The sequence below is a fragment of the Poecilia mexicana genome, unplaced genomic scaffold (genome assembly GCF_051168715.1).
Source record: "Poecilia mexicana isolate PSO_F unplaced genomic scaffold, ASM5116871v1 scaffold_15, whole genome shotgun sequence".
In the NCBI taxonomy this organism is placed as follows: domain Eukaryota; kingdom Metazoa; phylum Chordata; class Actinopteri; order Cyprinodontiformes; family Poeciliidae; genus Poecilia; species Poecilia mexicana.
In genome coordinates, this window is record NW_028263384.1 from 16,827,847 (window position 1) to 16,840,281 (window position 12,435).

The window sequence follows — 12,435 nt, forward strand, 5'->3', positions numbered from 1 at the left end:
GTGACAACTAGTTCAACATTTTTATATGAGATGAAAGAAGCAACAAAATCAGGACTGTTAGTTTTACTGGAAATCACTATTCACTATTTATAAGTATAGTTCATCTTGACTGACATGACTTGACTGGCAAATGATTTTATGAAACCCCAGAGAATTGTTTGGAAGCAATTGATGAACATCCAAAACATTTTTAATTTGTTGGAAGAAATAATAATAATAATAATAATAATAATAATAATAATAATAATAATAATAATAATAATAATAATAATACAAACTGCTACTTTGATGTACATGAAAGGCTAAATGTTGTTGAGGTTTAATAGTTACAAGAATTTTATTCTAATAAAAGCAATAATACACCAAAGGGACTGAGAAAATTGTAAACTCCTCATATCTAAGACACAATCCTCATCATGCCTAAGACATTAACAAATAAAAGACATTTCAAAAACATTTTTTCAGATTTTGGTGTTTGGAAAAATATAAATGTAAATTTTAGATATTTCATACTTCAGTGTGACCTCTTATCCACAAGACTTGTCCTCATTTCTTGCTAACAGATATTTAGTTCCGAGTGCTTAACCTTTTGGTCAACAAGTTGCGACCTCTTAAATGTCCTTGACCTATCCAGTTATCATGCAGGTTGTTTAGCTTTCTGGCATGTGGGTTGCTTATCTACCAGACATATATTCTAAATGTTTAGGTAAAATATTTAGAATAGGAGATGAGAGAAATAATTGCATTTTCATGTTATTGGCAGCCTGTATCCCACTCATATATGTTTGTTAATGTTCTCTGGTACTAATGGATTTTAATGGGCTTTCAGAGGCTTGACCCTTGACCTTTAGGTGCAGTCAGAGTCCTGGCCTGAGGACATGGTACAGCTGTGTTGTGCAATGTGCCGTTAATGTGTATGTAGTTCCCTCTTCCCAATACAGTTGATGCAACGGTGTAGTTTTTTTTTTTTTTTCAATTCTTCCTTTGCTTAGTATGCTACACACTGCTTACTGCTGCTGAGAAATAATCTTTGTTTGAAAATGATCTTTATCCCATCAAAATCTTTTAATCTTAATCTTTATTTTCATTTTGGTTATATAATGTAGTTTGCTGTTTTGTGGCTTTACTTTGGTTATAATGAGGGCGACTGACTGGGTATCCAAGCTCATCCTTACAGTTCTAATTAAAATGTATGCTCATGAACAATAAGACTTCTAAATATGCTTATTTTTTTTATTATTCTATATCTCTGAGAAAATCCTAAATGAAAAACTGTGGCCATTAGTTTGTGACATCATTGAGTTTAAGTTAATTCGGGTTGTGCAGCACGACAATTATCCAAAACACATCAGCAAGTACCCGTCTTGAATGGCTAAAAAAAGAAAATGAAGGTTTTGGACTTAATCAAAACTCTGATTCAAATCTGATTAAGATGCTGTGGGATGACCTCATAATTGAAACTCATGATTCATGCTTGAAACCCATCCAGAGTGGCTGAAATAATTCACCTCTTTGAAGAACTGACCAAAATCCCCCACCACAGATTTAAGAGACTTCAGACAAATGCTTGATGGCAGTTATTGAGACAAAGGTTTTAAATGTACTTGTTGTTTGTACTCAGGTAATCTTTGTCTAACATAAAACATGTTTGCAGATCGGAAATTAGAAGAAATTTGTAAGAGAGAATTTTTTTTTTTCACAGCATCATAAGAAAGCTTTTTAGAACTCCGTGGCGCCACTTGGTGGATGAATAAATAATTGCAAACAGATGAGAGGAATTAAAATTCAGTTGAAGCTTCTGAAAAGGGTCCATTTGTAGCTTCAAAATGAATGACGCAGTTTTAAATGTTAGATCAATAGAGTCACTTAGAACCCAGATTTTCTCATATAACAACTATTATTTCTTTCTTAAATATTTTCATCATTGTGATTTAGAGATTTTGTTTGTCTGTTTTACCTCTGTGTCTACAACAATTGGTTATTGTGAAATACGAATTTAGCCCACGTGGCTTGAGACTGATGGAGAATGTTTGCCTGGAAACAGTTACCAGCCTTGTTAGCTGTTATCAGAAGAGCCATCATCAACACTGGGAGGCAATTTTTCTATCAGTGAACATTACACAGGAAACAACAGCAAGCAACAATTATAAAGAATCACGTAGAAATGTGACAGCTGTGGGTACAAACGTGATGCTTTGAGAAGGCTAATATGTACACATGCATTTCAGAAACTTTACGATGTAACACAGGGATTCTGTCATTTTATGGAGCCATTCCCGTCTCCATCCAGCTCCTTAGGCTCATTCTTTCTGTAATACATTCTGGATGAAAAGTTGGCCAAAGACCGGCAGATTAAAGGAAGTGGTGGTATTTTCAAAGCTCTATAAATAGCAATCACCATTTCCCTCTGACTGCCCTCACACAACACATGGACACAAGGCCTATTCAGAGTTATAGCTTTTCCAAGAGCAGCTCTAACAGATGTTTATGGTTTCCTAGCATAAGTGAATAAGGAAACTGTAAACTGCAGTATCAGAGACAAACAAAGCTGCCACTCACAACACGTTGCTGATTCAATCCTCTCACAGACAGGAAATCGAAGATATCAAATTCCTGTTTTAACATACTGTCACAAATTCCCCAACTTTGGCTCTTTTTTCTTCTCCTCCTCACTCACTTGTTCATTTTTCCTTCATGTGGTTTTTCGACCCCTCTTTGTGTCTCCTTGGCAGTGGAATGTGCATCTCAGCAGTAGCTGTTGAAAGTGTGGTTAAAAAAGGGCACTGCTGTGTGAGCGTCTTTGTTTTCGTCTTTCATGTGAGAACATGTAGACACTTGGGCCAGACAGGAAGAAAACAAAGAAAAAAATAGAACTTGCTGACAAAGTGGACACTTCCAGCAGTAGTTACTCACCTCCATCTTGGGTGTAACTGCGTTGCGTAAGCTTCGATGGACCTGCAGAGTTGCTGAAAGGATTTTTATTCACTTCAGTGAACATCAAAATATCAATTTGCTGAATATGCTGAAAAACTTTAAATGTTTTCACTTAGTGCTCAGTCTTTGCACTTCTGACTCAACTTCCCCAACTTTCAAAATAAAAAGGGATTCTTATTTCATCACTAATCAGTTTTCTATTTTACAGGACTACACACACATTTCCTGTGCTTTGTCATTGCTGTTTCTACATTTTAGGTGTTTTCAGTATCAAAATCTGCATGCATTTCTTGAACAACAATTTCTGAGCAAGAATTCATCTTATTCTTTTCACATTGACTAATTACTGCAACCTGTTCTAATCACACTTTACACTGGGCCATGTTTCCTGGGAACAAACTCGTAGCAAATCGTGATTCCAATTTTAAAGAAAGGGTGTGATACAAAGGTTGTAGATGTTATCCAGTCTGAAAAATGAACAATATTTCATTTAAAGTAAATGACAGTTCTTGTAATGTACATGTAAGCATTTGCTCAGAAAAACGATGCGCTTATTAGTCAGTGTTACACTCTTTGACTGACATGCCTATTAGATTTTCCACCATTGCAGCTTCATTCAACAGGATGTTCTACTTCCAGAAGGGGAAGAGTACATGTCTGGGGGGGTTATAATAACACTCGCAGATGGGTGGAAGAGTCCATGCAGGAAATGTCTCGTTCGATGACCAGCCAAAAGAAATCATACAGCTGGCACTCCATGATTGTGCCTGTCTCTACATACCCTAATAGTAATGTCTGTGCTTTTTAAACCATATTTTTTTGTGGTGTTAAAACCCTTTAGAAAGTAATTTGCTTTATTATTATAGAGGATGTAAACGCTTAGGATTTAACTTCTTTTTCTAAACCATTAAATGCTGGATGGTATAGTAACAGAAAACCTTTTATTGCCAGAACCTTAATGGCAAATCTAGAGAATCTTCCTTTGGTCTTAATTGTCAGCATGTTTTTGAGCTAAACAAAACTTAAATGACTTACTTTGTTTACTGTCAATCACGTATGACCTCATGCTTGCTGCTTTGTTGTTTAGGCTGCACACAGGACTAATGAACTGCCTCCATTTAGCTGCGTGCACCAGTTGTGTTTCCGCAGGCAGGGACACGTGGACGGGACAACATTTCTGCAGAAGTCTCCGCAGGGAGAAGGGTGGGTGGGAGTGAGTGTGTGTGAGGGGAGGCTCATTTTCGTCTTCAGAAGTACATACATTTCTGTCCTTGTGCTGCAGCTGGTTAACATTAACCCTCGGCACCACTCTTGCAGCTCAGGTCGTACGCTATCTTTGTTCGCACAGATGATTTTAACCGCACAGCCCTCATGTCTCATTGCAAGTCAGAACTTATGCCCTCCCACATCTTCCCACCCCACAAAAAAGATAGTCGTTAAGTCCAGTTGCCAGTGTGCATCTTGTTTGTTTAGCTCTGTATTCTGCATCCTGATTGCAAAAATAAATAAATAAATAAATAAATAAATAAATAAATAAATAAAAGAAACAGATATTACTATGAAGTCTTTCTCTTGTTCTAAAGGCATGAAAGTTGCTATAATTGCAGTGTTTTCGTTGGAAATAAGAGACTTCAAAGCAACATAATTGGGAGCATGTTTTGAAACCATAAACAGACTAGAACAGACGAGGCACTGAATCGTCTATACTTGGCTTTACTTTCGTTGGCTGAAGTTTCACCCCACCTCCAGAACCCAGACAAACTGTTCCGGTAAGAGCCTCCTTCCAGATTAATTTGAAGACGTAGCACAAATTCTTACTCATGCACTATGTGCACACATTCGTCAGATGTCTGCGTGAGAGGCTCTTGTTTTCATATATCCACAGAGATAGTTTAATACACAGATAGAGATGTTGTTTAACAGCTCTGGGTGAATTTACACCTTTTCAAATTCATGACCTCACTTATTGTCATTTTGCCCTTTCCTAATTCTTACTTCCAGTTTCATATCTGTGGGAAAACAATTTTTACCTAGATAATGATCCTTAGTGAATAAAGTTAATTTGTCATTCTTAGTAGGTATTTTTGTGCATTGTGGGATTAAATTGTCATTAAAATGATCATATCTCTTAGAATCTTACATTGTATTCCAATTGGTTTTTGCCTGATTCCTGTGTGGGCCACTTGGCTCTTGTAAATTATGACAAGTTTTACCCCTGATCAAACTATGATCACCCTGGTTGACCGACTTCTGTTATATCTCAGACTTTTGATATATTTCAGGGTTCTACATAAAGTTCTTTGCCTTTAGTTTGTGTCAGGTATCTTATCGATTTTTTTTTTTTTTTTTTTACTTTATCTTCTTTATGCAACTTCTTAGATAAATACCGACATTCACAATAAAATTAAAAAGAAGGCTGCAGTGGAGCTGTCAGATATATTAATTAAAATGTCCAACTCAGGTTTTCATGTCAGTGTTGATAAAGTGACACATGTGTTCTTTTCAAGGTATGTGAAAGATTCAGACCCAGATATAAAACCCCTAAATAGTGCAGGGTTCAAAGTATTTAACTACAACTGTCTTCAACATTTTAAAATTTTAAAATGGTTGTCAAAAATTTGCTCATATGATTTTCAGAACTGTAGACTTATAGGGAGCAATTTACAGACCGAAGTGTTACAGATGACTTACTGTTAGAGCTGTTGGGATGTTACAGGATACATTAGCAGTAGAAATATTATATAAACAAGCTTCAAAACCTATAAAGTCAAGGTCAGAGTTTGACTTTTTAGTCTTTTTAATAAAGATGATTATTTACGATGTCAATCCAAAGTCATATGATTCAAAGCAAAATTTAGATAAGGTCCCACTTAGAGGATAAATTCTGTCACAAATATACTATGTCTGCTTTGCCTTGGAAATGAAAACCCAAATCTGGAAAAGACACTGAATCTCAAGTTAAAAGTGTGCAAGTTTCAAGTTGAACCACTAGTGGGATTTCTGTTGTGGTTTTAACAGAGTAGCACTGTGCATGGTTGCTTTTAATAAAATTTAGTCAAGTAAAGAAACATCTCATTGATCCTCAACCAGGGCATCTTTATTCATATTCTCTGAAATTATATTAGGAGCATATTTGTTCAGCGTACAGCACCGTTCACATCCAGGAGGTTGTAGCTGTTACCATCTTGAAGGCTGAAACTGGATGTTTGCAATATAGACAAAAGAAAAACCGTCGTGAGTCGATGTCTGTTATCTGTAGAAAATGTCATTATACAAAAAAATGTGTAAGAAGATAAAAAAATAACTGTTATAATAAACCTGCAGCATTCCAATGATTTAGGACTGAGTTAAAAATGTATATTAAGGCTATTTTCTATTAGGCTACATATAAAAATGCTTCTCAAGAAAAGTTGTTCTGCATTATTGCTTACACTATTGTCTGTGATGGAAACGGCAGTAAGACTGAGACTTGTACTCTAACCAATCAAACCCTCTCAGGGGTTTCTTGACCTTTGTACCTGGAGCTGCTTTTCATGCAATAACAGCCACGATGGGAGACAGTAGAGGCAGTTCTTGAGTAAAATTACAGTGAAGGGAACTATTCCTCATCTTGCAGTGGATACTCCTCTTCCATCCCTCATCTCAACCTGATCCAGTGTCATCAGATGACAGTCTGTTCTCCTCGGCTCTTCCTGCACCCTCCATAGATGACCGACAGGAGGTAGCTCAGGCAGCACAGGCAGGCAAACACGGCCGCCGTCAGGTAGACCTTATACAGGCATGAGTGCTGGTACTGGTTCAGGTTGCAGTAGGAGTAGCTCTCCGTCTTGTAGAACATGACTCCGATGGCCGGCAGGTAAAGCGCGGCGGCGACCACGTCGTGCGTCAGGTTGGTGCAGAGCCAGCGCTCTCCTCCCAGCAGAGGAACCAGGTCCTGCTTGTCCAGTAGGGTGATGAAGAACAGGGCGAGGGTGAGGAGCCAGAACAGGACAGCGACGAACAGGACGAAGTGGATGGGGCCATCGTACTTGTTGGCAGCAACCGTGATCCACAGCCCAGCTCCGAACACGATCTGCAGGATCCGGGTGATTCCCAAGAAGCTCCGGAGGAACTTGGCAATGTTGCTCCTCACCTGAGGCTGGGGAAGTTGCGGTGCCATCTCTCTCTCTCTCTCTCGCTCTCTTCTTTCTCTCTCTCTCTCTCTCTCCCTCTCTCTCTCTGTCCTCAGTTTTCTTCTCCGCTCAGACTCGAGTTTTTCCCCCCCCTCTCCCGAACAGGGCGGGTGCTTTTTGCCAGCTGCAAACAGCTGGAGAAAAGATGATGAAGAAAAAAAAAGAAAAAGTGTAAGTAAAGTAACCGTCACAGGAGGATCTGAGGTCCAATAAAAGAAACCAAAGTTTGGGAATAAAGAGGGACTCTCTGTTCTTTCCACAGCCCGGGGTTTTGAAATGACAAACCTTCTTGCAGGCTATGTTTCGTCTTTTCCGTTTCCTCCGTTGAATCCACAGTCTGTGGAGGGGGCGTCTTGTAATTCAAACTCTACCCCTCCTCAGCTAGACTCGTAGACGCAGAACAGAGAGGCCATGGACGTCTTTGTCCAGATCCACCAGTCATGCTGGGAGTGGCAACTTTGCCTTGGAAATAAGGATAGCGGTGCTCGGAAACATGGGTTTCCAAGTTTAGGAAACACAAAAACTTACGTTTAACCAATTTCGATTGGCAATAATAGATGGCAATATTATGATAAGTAATACTTATTATTTATCATAATAATAAATACCTATCAAATACCTGTTATTACTACTACTAGTAATATTTTTAAATAATGGAGTAAAAAGTAATTTGAAAAGATTAAAATCATAGATTCAATGCTCATACACTGAGCTATTTCAAGTCTTTGTGGGCTTTATAGACTTTATCAAAGCAAACTTCCATTGTATGGCCATGTCTATTGTTCACCGATAGCCACAGACTGATCGTCTGCATGCCACGCCGCATTGATGTAGTAATTCATGCTAAAGGGGGTCTAAAGTAGAGCAAAAAAAAAAAAAAAAAAAAGAAAAACACACAAAAAAAACACAACCCCCCCCCCACAAAAAACAAAACATATTTCTGAAGCCCTCAGTTAAAATATATTTTTTAAAAATAATTTTCTGTAAAAATGTAACTGTCTGAGACTATTTTAATTCCATTATCTCTAGTCTTTAATAATAAAAAATACAAACATATTTTATGTGTAATAAATCTATATCATATGAGTTTCACCTTCTTCGACAGAAAATGTCGAACTTTTCCTACACATATTCTAAATTCTTTGGTGCTTTTGATGTGGTAGGAGTTGACCGAACTTGGTAGAAATATTCTCTATAGAAAAAAAAGGTTTTTAAACCGTATTTCTCTTTGATTTTCTTTATTCCTTTAATTACTAAAACGAAACAAGAGCCTTGTTTTCATAATGATTCACGGTGTGTCTCAACGAAACCGCCCCTCACAACATGGCAACGACATTGACGTACACACGGACTCTGTGTTTTCATCCATGCACTTAGTAGTTGTTTTCTCCCAGTTAATGCACATGTACCGTTTTAGATAAATCTATAAGCCTTTGTGGAGCTTAATCGACTAACCAGTCTGCATCGTTATTTATTTGACTGGTCACCATTGGGATTTTTCTTAATAATGCCAGCTCTGTTGATAGAGCTCCACTGCCCATGAGCTCTGCATGCGTCATCCCAGCGCAGGATCCTCACATGTTACTTTCTTTCTCACATTAATGACAGCCGCTCCTCGCTCCAGCCAGGCTCATTGACGTCAATGAGCTTACGACCTGAACGCCCGACGTGGCCAGTGGGCAGAGCCAAGCGCCATCCACACCCCTCCAGACTCGTCATTGGTTGAAATAGCAAGTTTTACCAGACTCCAGACGCGGGCGCATGCGCGTCGCTCCATTCCTACTAGTCTACGTTTACGTCATTGATTTATAAATGAGACTCAGCTGAAAGGAGCCAAATCGAAGCTCCACAAACAGAGCTGCACCAGTCTGTCGGCGACTACTGCGGTTTCTGCCCTATTTAATAAACAGTGGAGCACCAGGGAAAGATGGACTAAATCTCCAGGTAAGCCCCCATTATTATTTTTTATCACATAATCAAAGTTTTCATCCTTTCTTTTAGAAAATAGTCTGTCGAATAACAGTTTATTCCAGCAATCTTCATGCAACTATCATACACTTCGTCAAGTTGAAATGCATTCAATATTTCAGCAATAAGGCAGTTCAAAGTGCCTTAAGACAATTTTTTTTTTTGCAGGTCGTGGTTTGGTTCTCTTATGAAAGAACAAACGTGGAGTGTTAAATGTTGCATGAGCTGATTGCAATCATTGACTCAGTTGTGAAACCCGTTGTACTAGTTAATGTATAATAGAGACAGTATGCTGTGCTCTGGCTTCATGGGAACAGGGACTGTGCAGCTTGCAGCTCAACTAATAGAGGATGCGAAACTCACTTTGATTAGCAAACTAGTGAATAACGAGGAGCTGCTTTAAACTTGTAAATCTTTGAAATGATCTGCTTGAAACATAACATTCTCTTATTAATGTTGTCCTCACATGGCCTCTTGACGTAGATAGAAGTCCAAAGAGCAATGTTTACCATGCACAAGCTAAATTATCTTTTTTCTTAAGCAGCGAACCGTCTTCACAAAATAAATAAATAAATAAAAATAAGGCTCAGAAAAGACACCCACACGCAAGCTCCAATTAAAAAGGCTGCAGGTTACCATACCAACGTCAGTTGAGTTTGTTTGACCTCATTTTAGGAAAGTTGGGCTGTTTTAAAATATAGATTACATAATGTGTTAAATCAAATGCCATAGCAGGAATACAGACCTATGAGTTTTACAGTGAGACGCAATGTTGAATGTTTAAGTAGGAGAACTGGTTAAACTAGTTCTTCAGCCTGGAGCCTCAGCATGCAGACCGCTGGTGTAGATGGTTGTCTTGGCAGGTTTTCAGCTGTGTCATAGATTTTCTCTACTCTGTTGTGTTTCTTAGGTTCTTATGAGTCTTTTTCTTCTCTAATGTTCTCCACCAAATCTCTGAACAATACACAGCTGTATTTAGTTTGAAAATAAATTCCACGCAGGAGGACTCTGTGTGTTCACTTGACTTAATTCATGGGTATCAGAAACCCCTCCTCCCCCCGTCCTCCACTGTTTTATGCTGTTTCACATAAATAACACACTAAAAAAGTATATTGAAGTTTGTGTTTTTCACATTGTAAAAATATGAAAAAGATAACGGGGAATTGATATTTTTTGCAAGGCAAAGTATGTTTTTTATTTGCTTGTGTGACTATGAACTCAAAAGTAAAAACTTTGGAAAATAAGCTGCTGCTTTATATTACATGGAAGATACAAATCTGTTTCCTAATGAAGCCAGTTGTTTGTGATGTAGTCATATTCCAGTGTATTTGGAAAAAAGAAAAACTCATCCGTAATTAACTGGTAATGTCAGGAGAGTACAGTTTGTGACTTTAAAATAACTGGCATTTACTAAATTAGTGATAAGCTCACATTTCAGGAAACGCTCTGACTTTACATTCCAGGGTTGCATTCTGTCGTCTTATCTGTTGTGCAAAGAGAAATTTTGTGCCCCATTTCTTTAACATATTGTATTTTCATTTGAACACCTGAGCAGAAAGCACTTTGAGCAGAAAGCAGTCACTCAGTTGTGGCTTTTGCCATTCAATAAGCACCGAGTTGTGATTGTCCCATTTTCTAACGGATGTGCGTAAAGGCAGACGAAGTTACCATCTGAAGTGTAATGGGCTTTAAAGTGCCGATCGTCACTTGCCTTCAAGCAGGATTAAAGAGTCGGAGCTGACTGGAGGATTCTCAGCCAAATGACAGCTGCTGTCTCGTGGTTTTACTTATTCCCATGGAGTGGGGATGTGGTTTTGTACCCATTTCCTGGCTCAGCAGGACTCGCGTCCTTGTCATTGATAAAGCACCGGAAGCAGACGAATTTGATGAAGTCACTTGTTATATACCCTTCCAACCTTTTCTGTTTTGGTCAACACATTTATCTGAAACAATTCCTCCTCTCCCCACAGAATAAAGCCCGTGTAAATTGTGTGTCTACCACCTCTCTCTGGATGGATACCAGATCTGCCTCCGCTTCTCCCTCTGTGGTGGCCGGTCCTTCCTCTTTGTGGCGTCTGGCCGAGAGGAGGAGCAGGAAGTCTGGCTCGGGAAACATCTTCAGCACCGTGAACCTGTGGCAGCTCCAGAGGTTGTTCAGGGCAGCTGGAGACGAGGATGCTGAGCAGAGGGCCCAGCTCGTCTGGGGACACAGAGACGAGGCTGAACTCGCTCAGGCCTTAATAACGCTTCGGAGTCGAGGCCACCGCAGAGCGCTGAGGACCAATGGGAGGGATGCGATGGGCTCGCACTGGCTGCGAGCCTTCAGTCACCTCAGGTACAGCCACACCCACATATCAGGGAGGTACTGATCTAAGTCACATACCCAAACAAATACCACATGGTTTTCCTCCTCCTAAAACACACAATCAGCAACAATATGGAAATAAACATCGATTATTAATAGTCACCCAGGGTTGCAAAAAGACAAAGTGAATTTCCCCACAGAGGAACAATAAATGATTTTTGTATTTCTATTCTGTTCTAACATTGGCCGACTTTCATGTTAATACCAATATATCATGCATTGCTATATTCTGAGCTTTCACCTGTAATGACCCTTCTCGTCCCTAACAACGACCTCTGTTGCTTAGGATTGGAGAGACCTCTCCGAGGAGGCAGGGAAAAGACCCTGGCGAAGACAGGGATTTCAGAGCCGAGACAAAGAGAAGTCCAGAGTCCTGCAGACACTCCTCATTTGAAGCAACTTCAGCAGAGACTGGTGCCGAATCAGTACTCGCTGAGATACAAAACCCTAATGGAAACTTTGACAGAGCGACTGCAACCAGCTCAGGACTGAGGAGGACGGGGGAAAGTAATCCAGAGAGATACCTGCACCGAATACTTCACTGAGAAACAAGGAAAAAGTCTGGGACAGATCAAGGATGTGTATGTTTGGCCTTTCTTTTGCTGCTCTCTCTCTTTCACTGCAACACCTGTTGGAAATGCATTTGCACTAGATTATCTGGGCTTAAACCACAGACTGATTCAAAACATCTCACAGCTTTAAATAACGGTTGTTGCTCAGTAAACACTTGGAACTTGTTTGTTCTTAAATTCACATTACTAGTAACACTAAAATGCCTAAGGAGAATAAGATGATTGGGGAAGAAAAATAGGATTTTGTTTTATAAAAATTTATTTATTTAGAAAAAAATATATATCACCAAAGCCATTACTTACTGAAAGCTCAGGTTGCGAATAGACCAAGAATAACATGTTGAAGTGCTTGTTGTAAAAACAAACCTCATCTGGAGATTTGAATGAAAGTCCAGGATTTATAACTTTTTTTCTCTATAAACTT

General features: G+C 39.1%; 2 protein-coding genes across 2 annotated transcripts; one reads left to right on the plus strand and one right to left on the minus strand.

Annotated features, from left to right (window-relative positions):
* Nucleotides 1-6,009: 6,009 nt before the first annotated feature.
* On the minus strand, nt 6,010-8,676 carry marveld1 (MARVEL domain containing 1). The gene has a single exon (XM_014984736.2). It carries the CDS (start codon nt 7,091-7,093, stop codon nt 6,596-6,598), a length of 498 nt encoding a protein of 165 aa, XP_014840222.2. The 5' UTR covers nt 7,094-8,676; the 3' UTR covers nt 6,010-6,595.
* A 229-nt stretch (nt 8,677-8,905) lies between these two features.
* LOC106916442 (uncharacterized) lies at nt 8,906-12,115 on the plus strand. The gene is made up of 3 exons (XM_014984735.2): nt 8,906-9,050; nt 11,045-11,409; nt 11,726-12,115. The coding sequence occupies exons 2-3, from the start codon at nt 11,087-11,089 to the stop codon at nt 11,982-11,984; spliced, it is 582 nt and encodes a 193-aa protein (XP_014840221.1). The 5' UTR covers nt 8,906-9,050; nt 11,045-11,086; the 3' UTR covers nt 11,985-12,115.
* Nucleotides 12,116-12,435: the final 320 nt, after the last annotated feature.

Excerpts from the sequence above, each read along its gene's own strand:
- LOC106916442 (XM_014984735.2), top strand. The coding sequence starts at position 11,087 with ATGGATACCAGATCTGCCTCCGCTTCTCCCTCTGTGGTGGCCGGTCCT. Across the intron at positions 11,410-11,725 it reads CGAGCCTTCAGTCACCTCAG|GATTGGAGAGACCTCTCCGA; the intron begins GTACAGCCACAC and ends TCTGTTGCTTAG.
- marveld1 (XM_014984736.2), bottom strand. The coding sequence starts at position 7,093 with ATGGCACCGCAACTTCCCCAGCCTCAGGTGAGGAGCAACATTGCCAAG.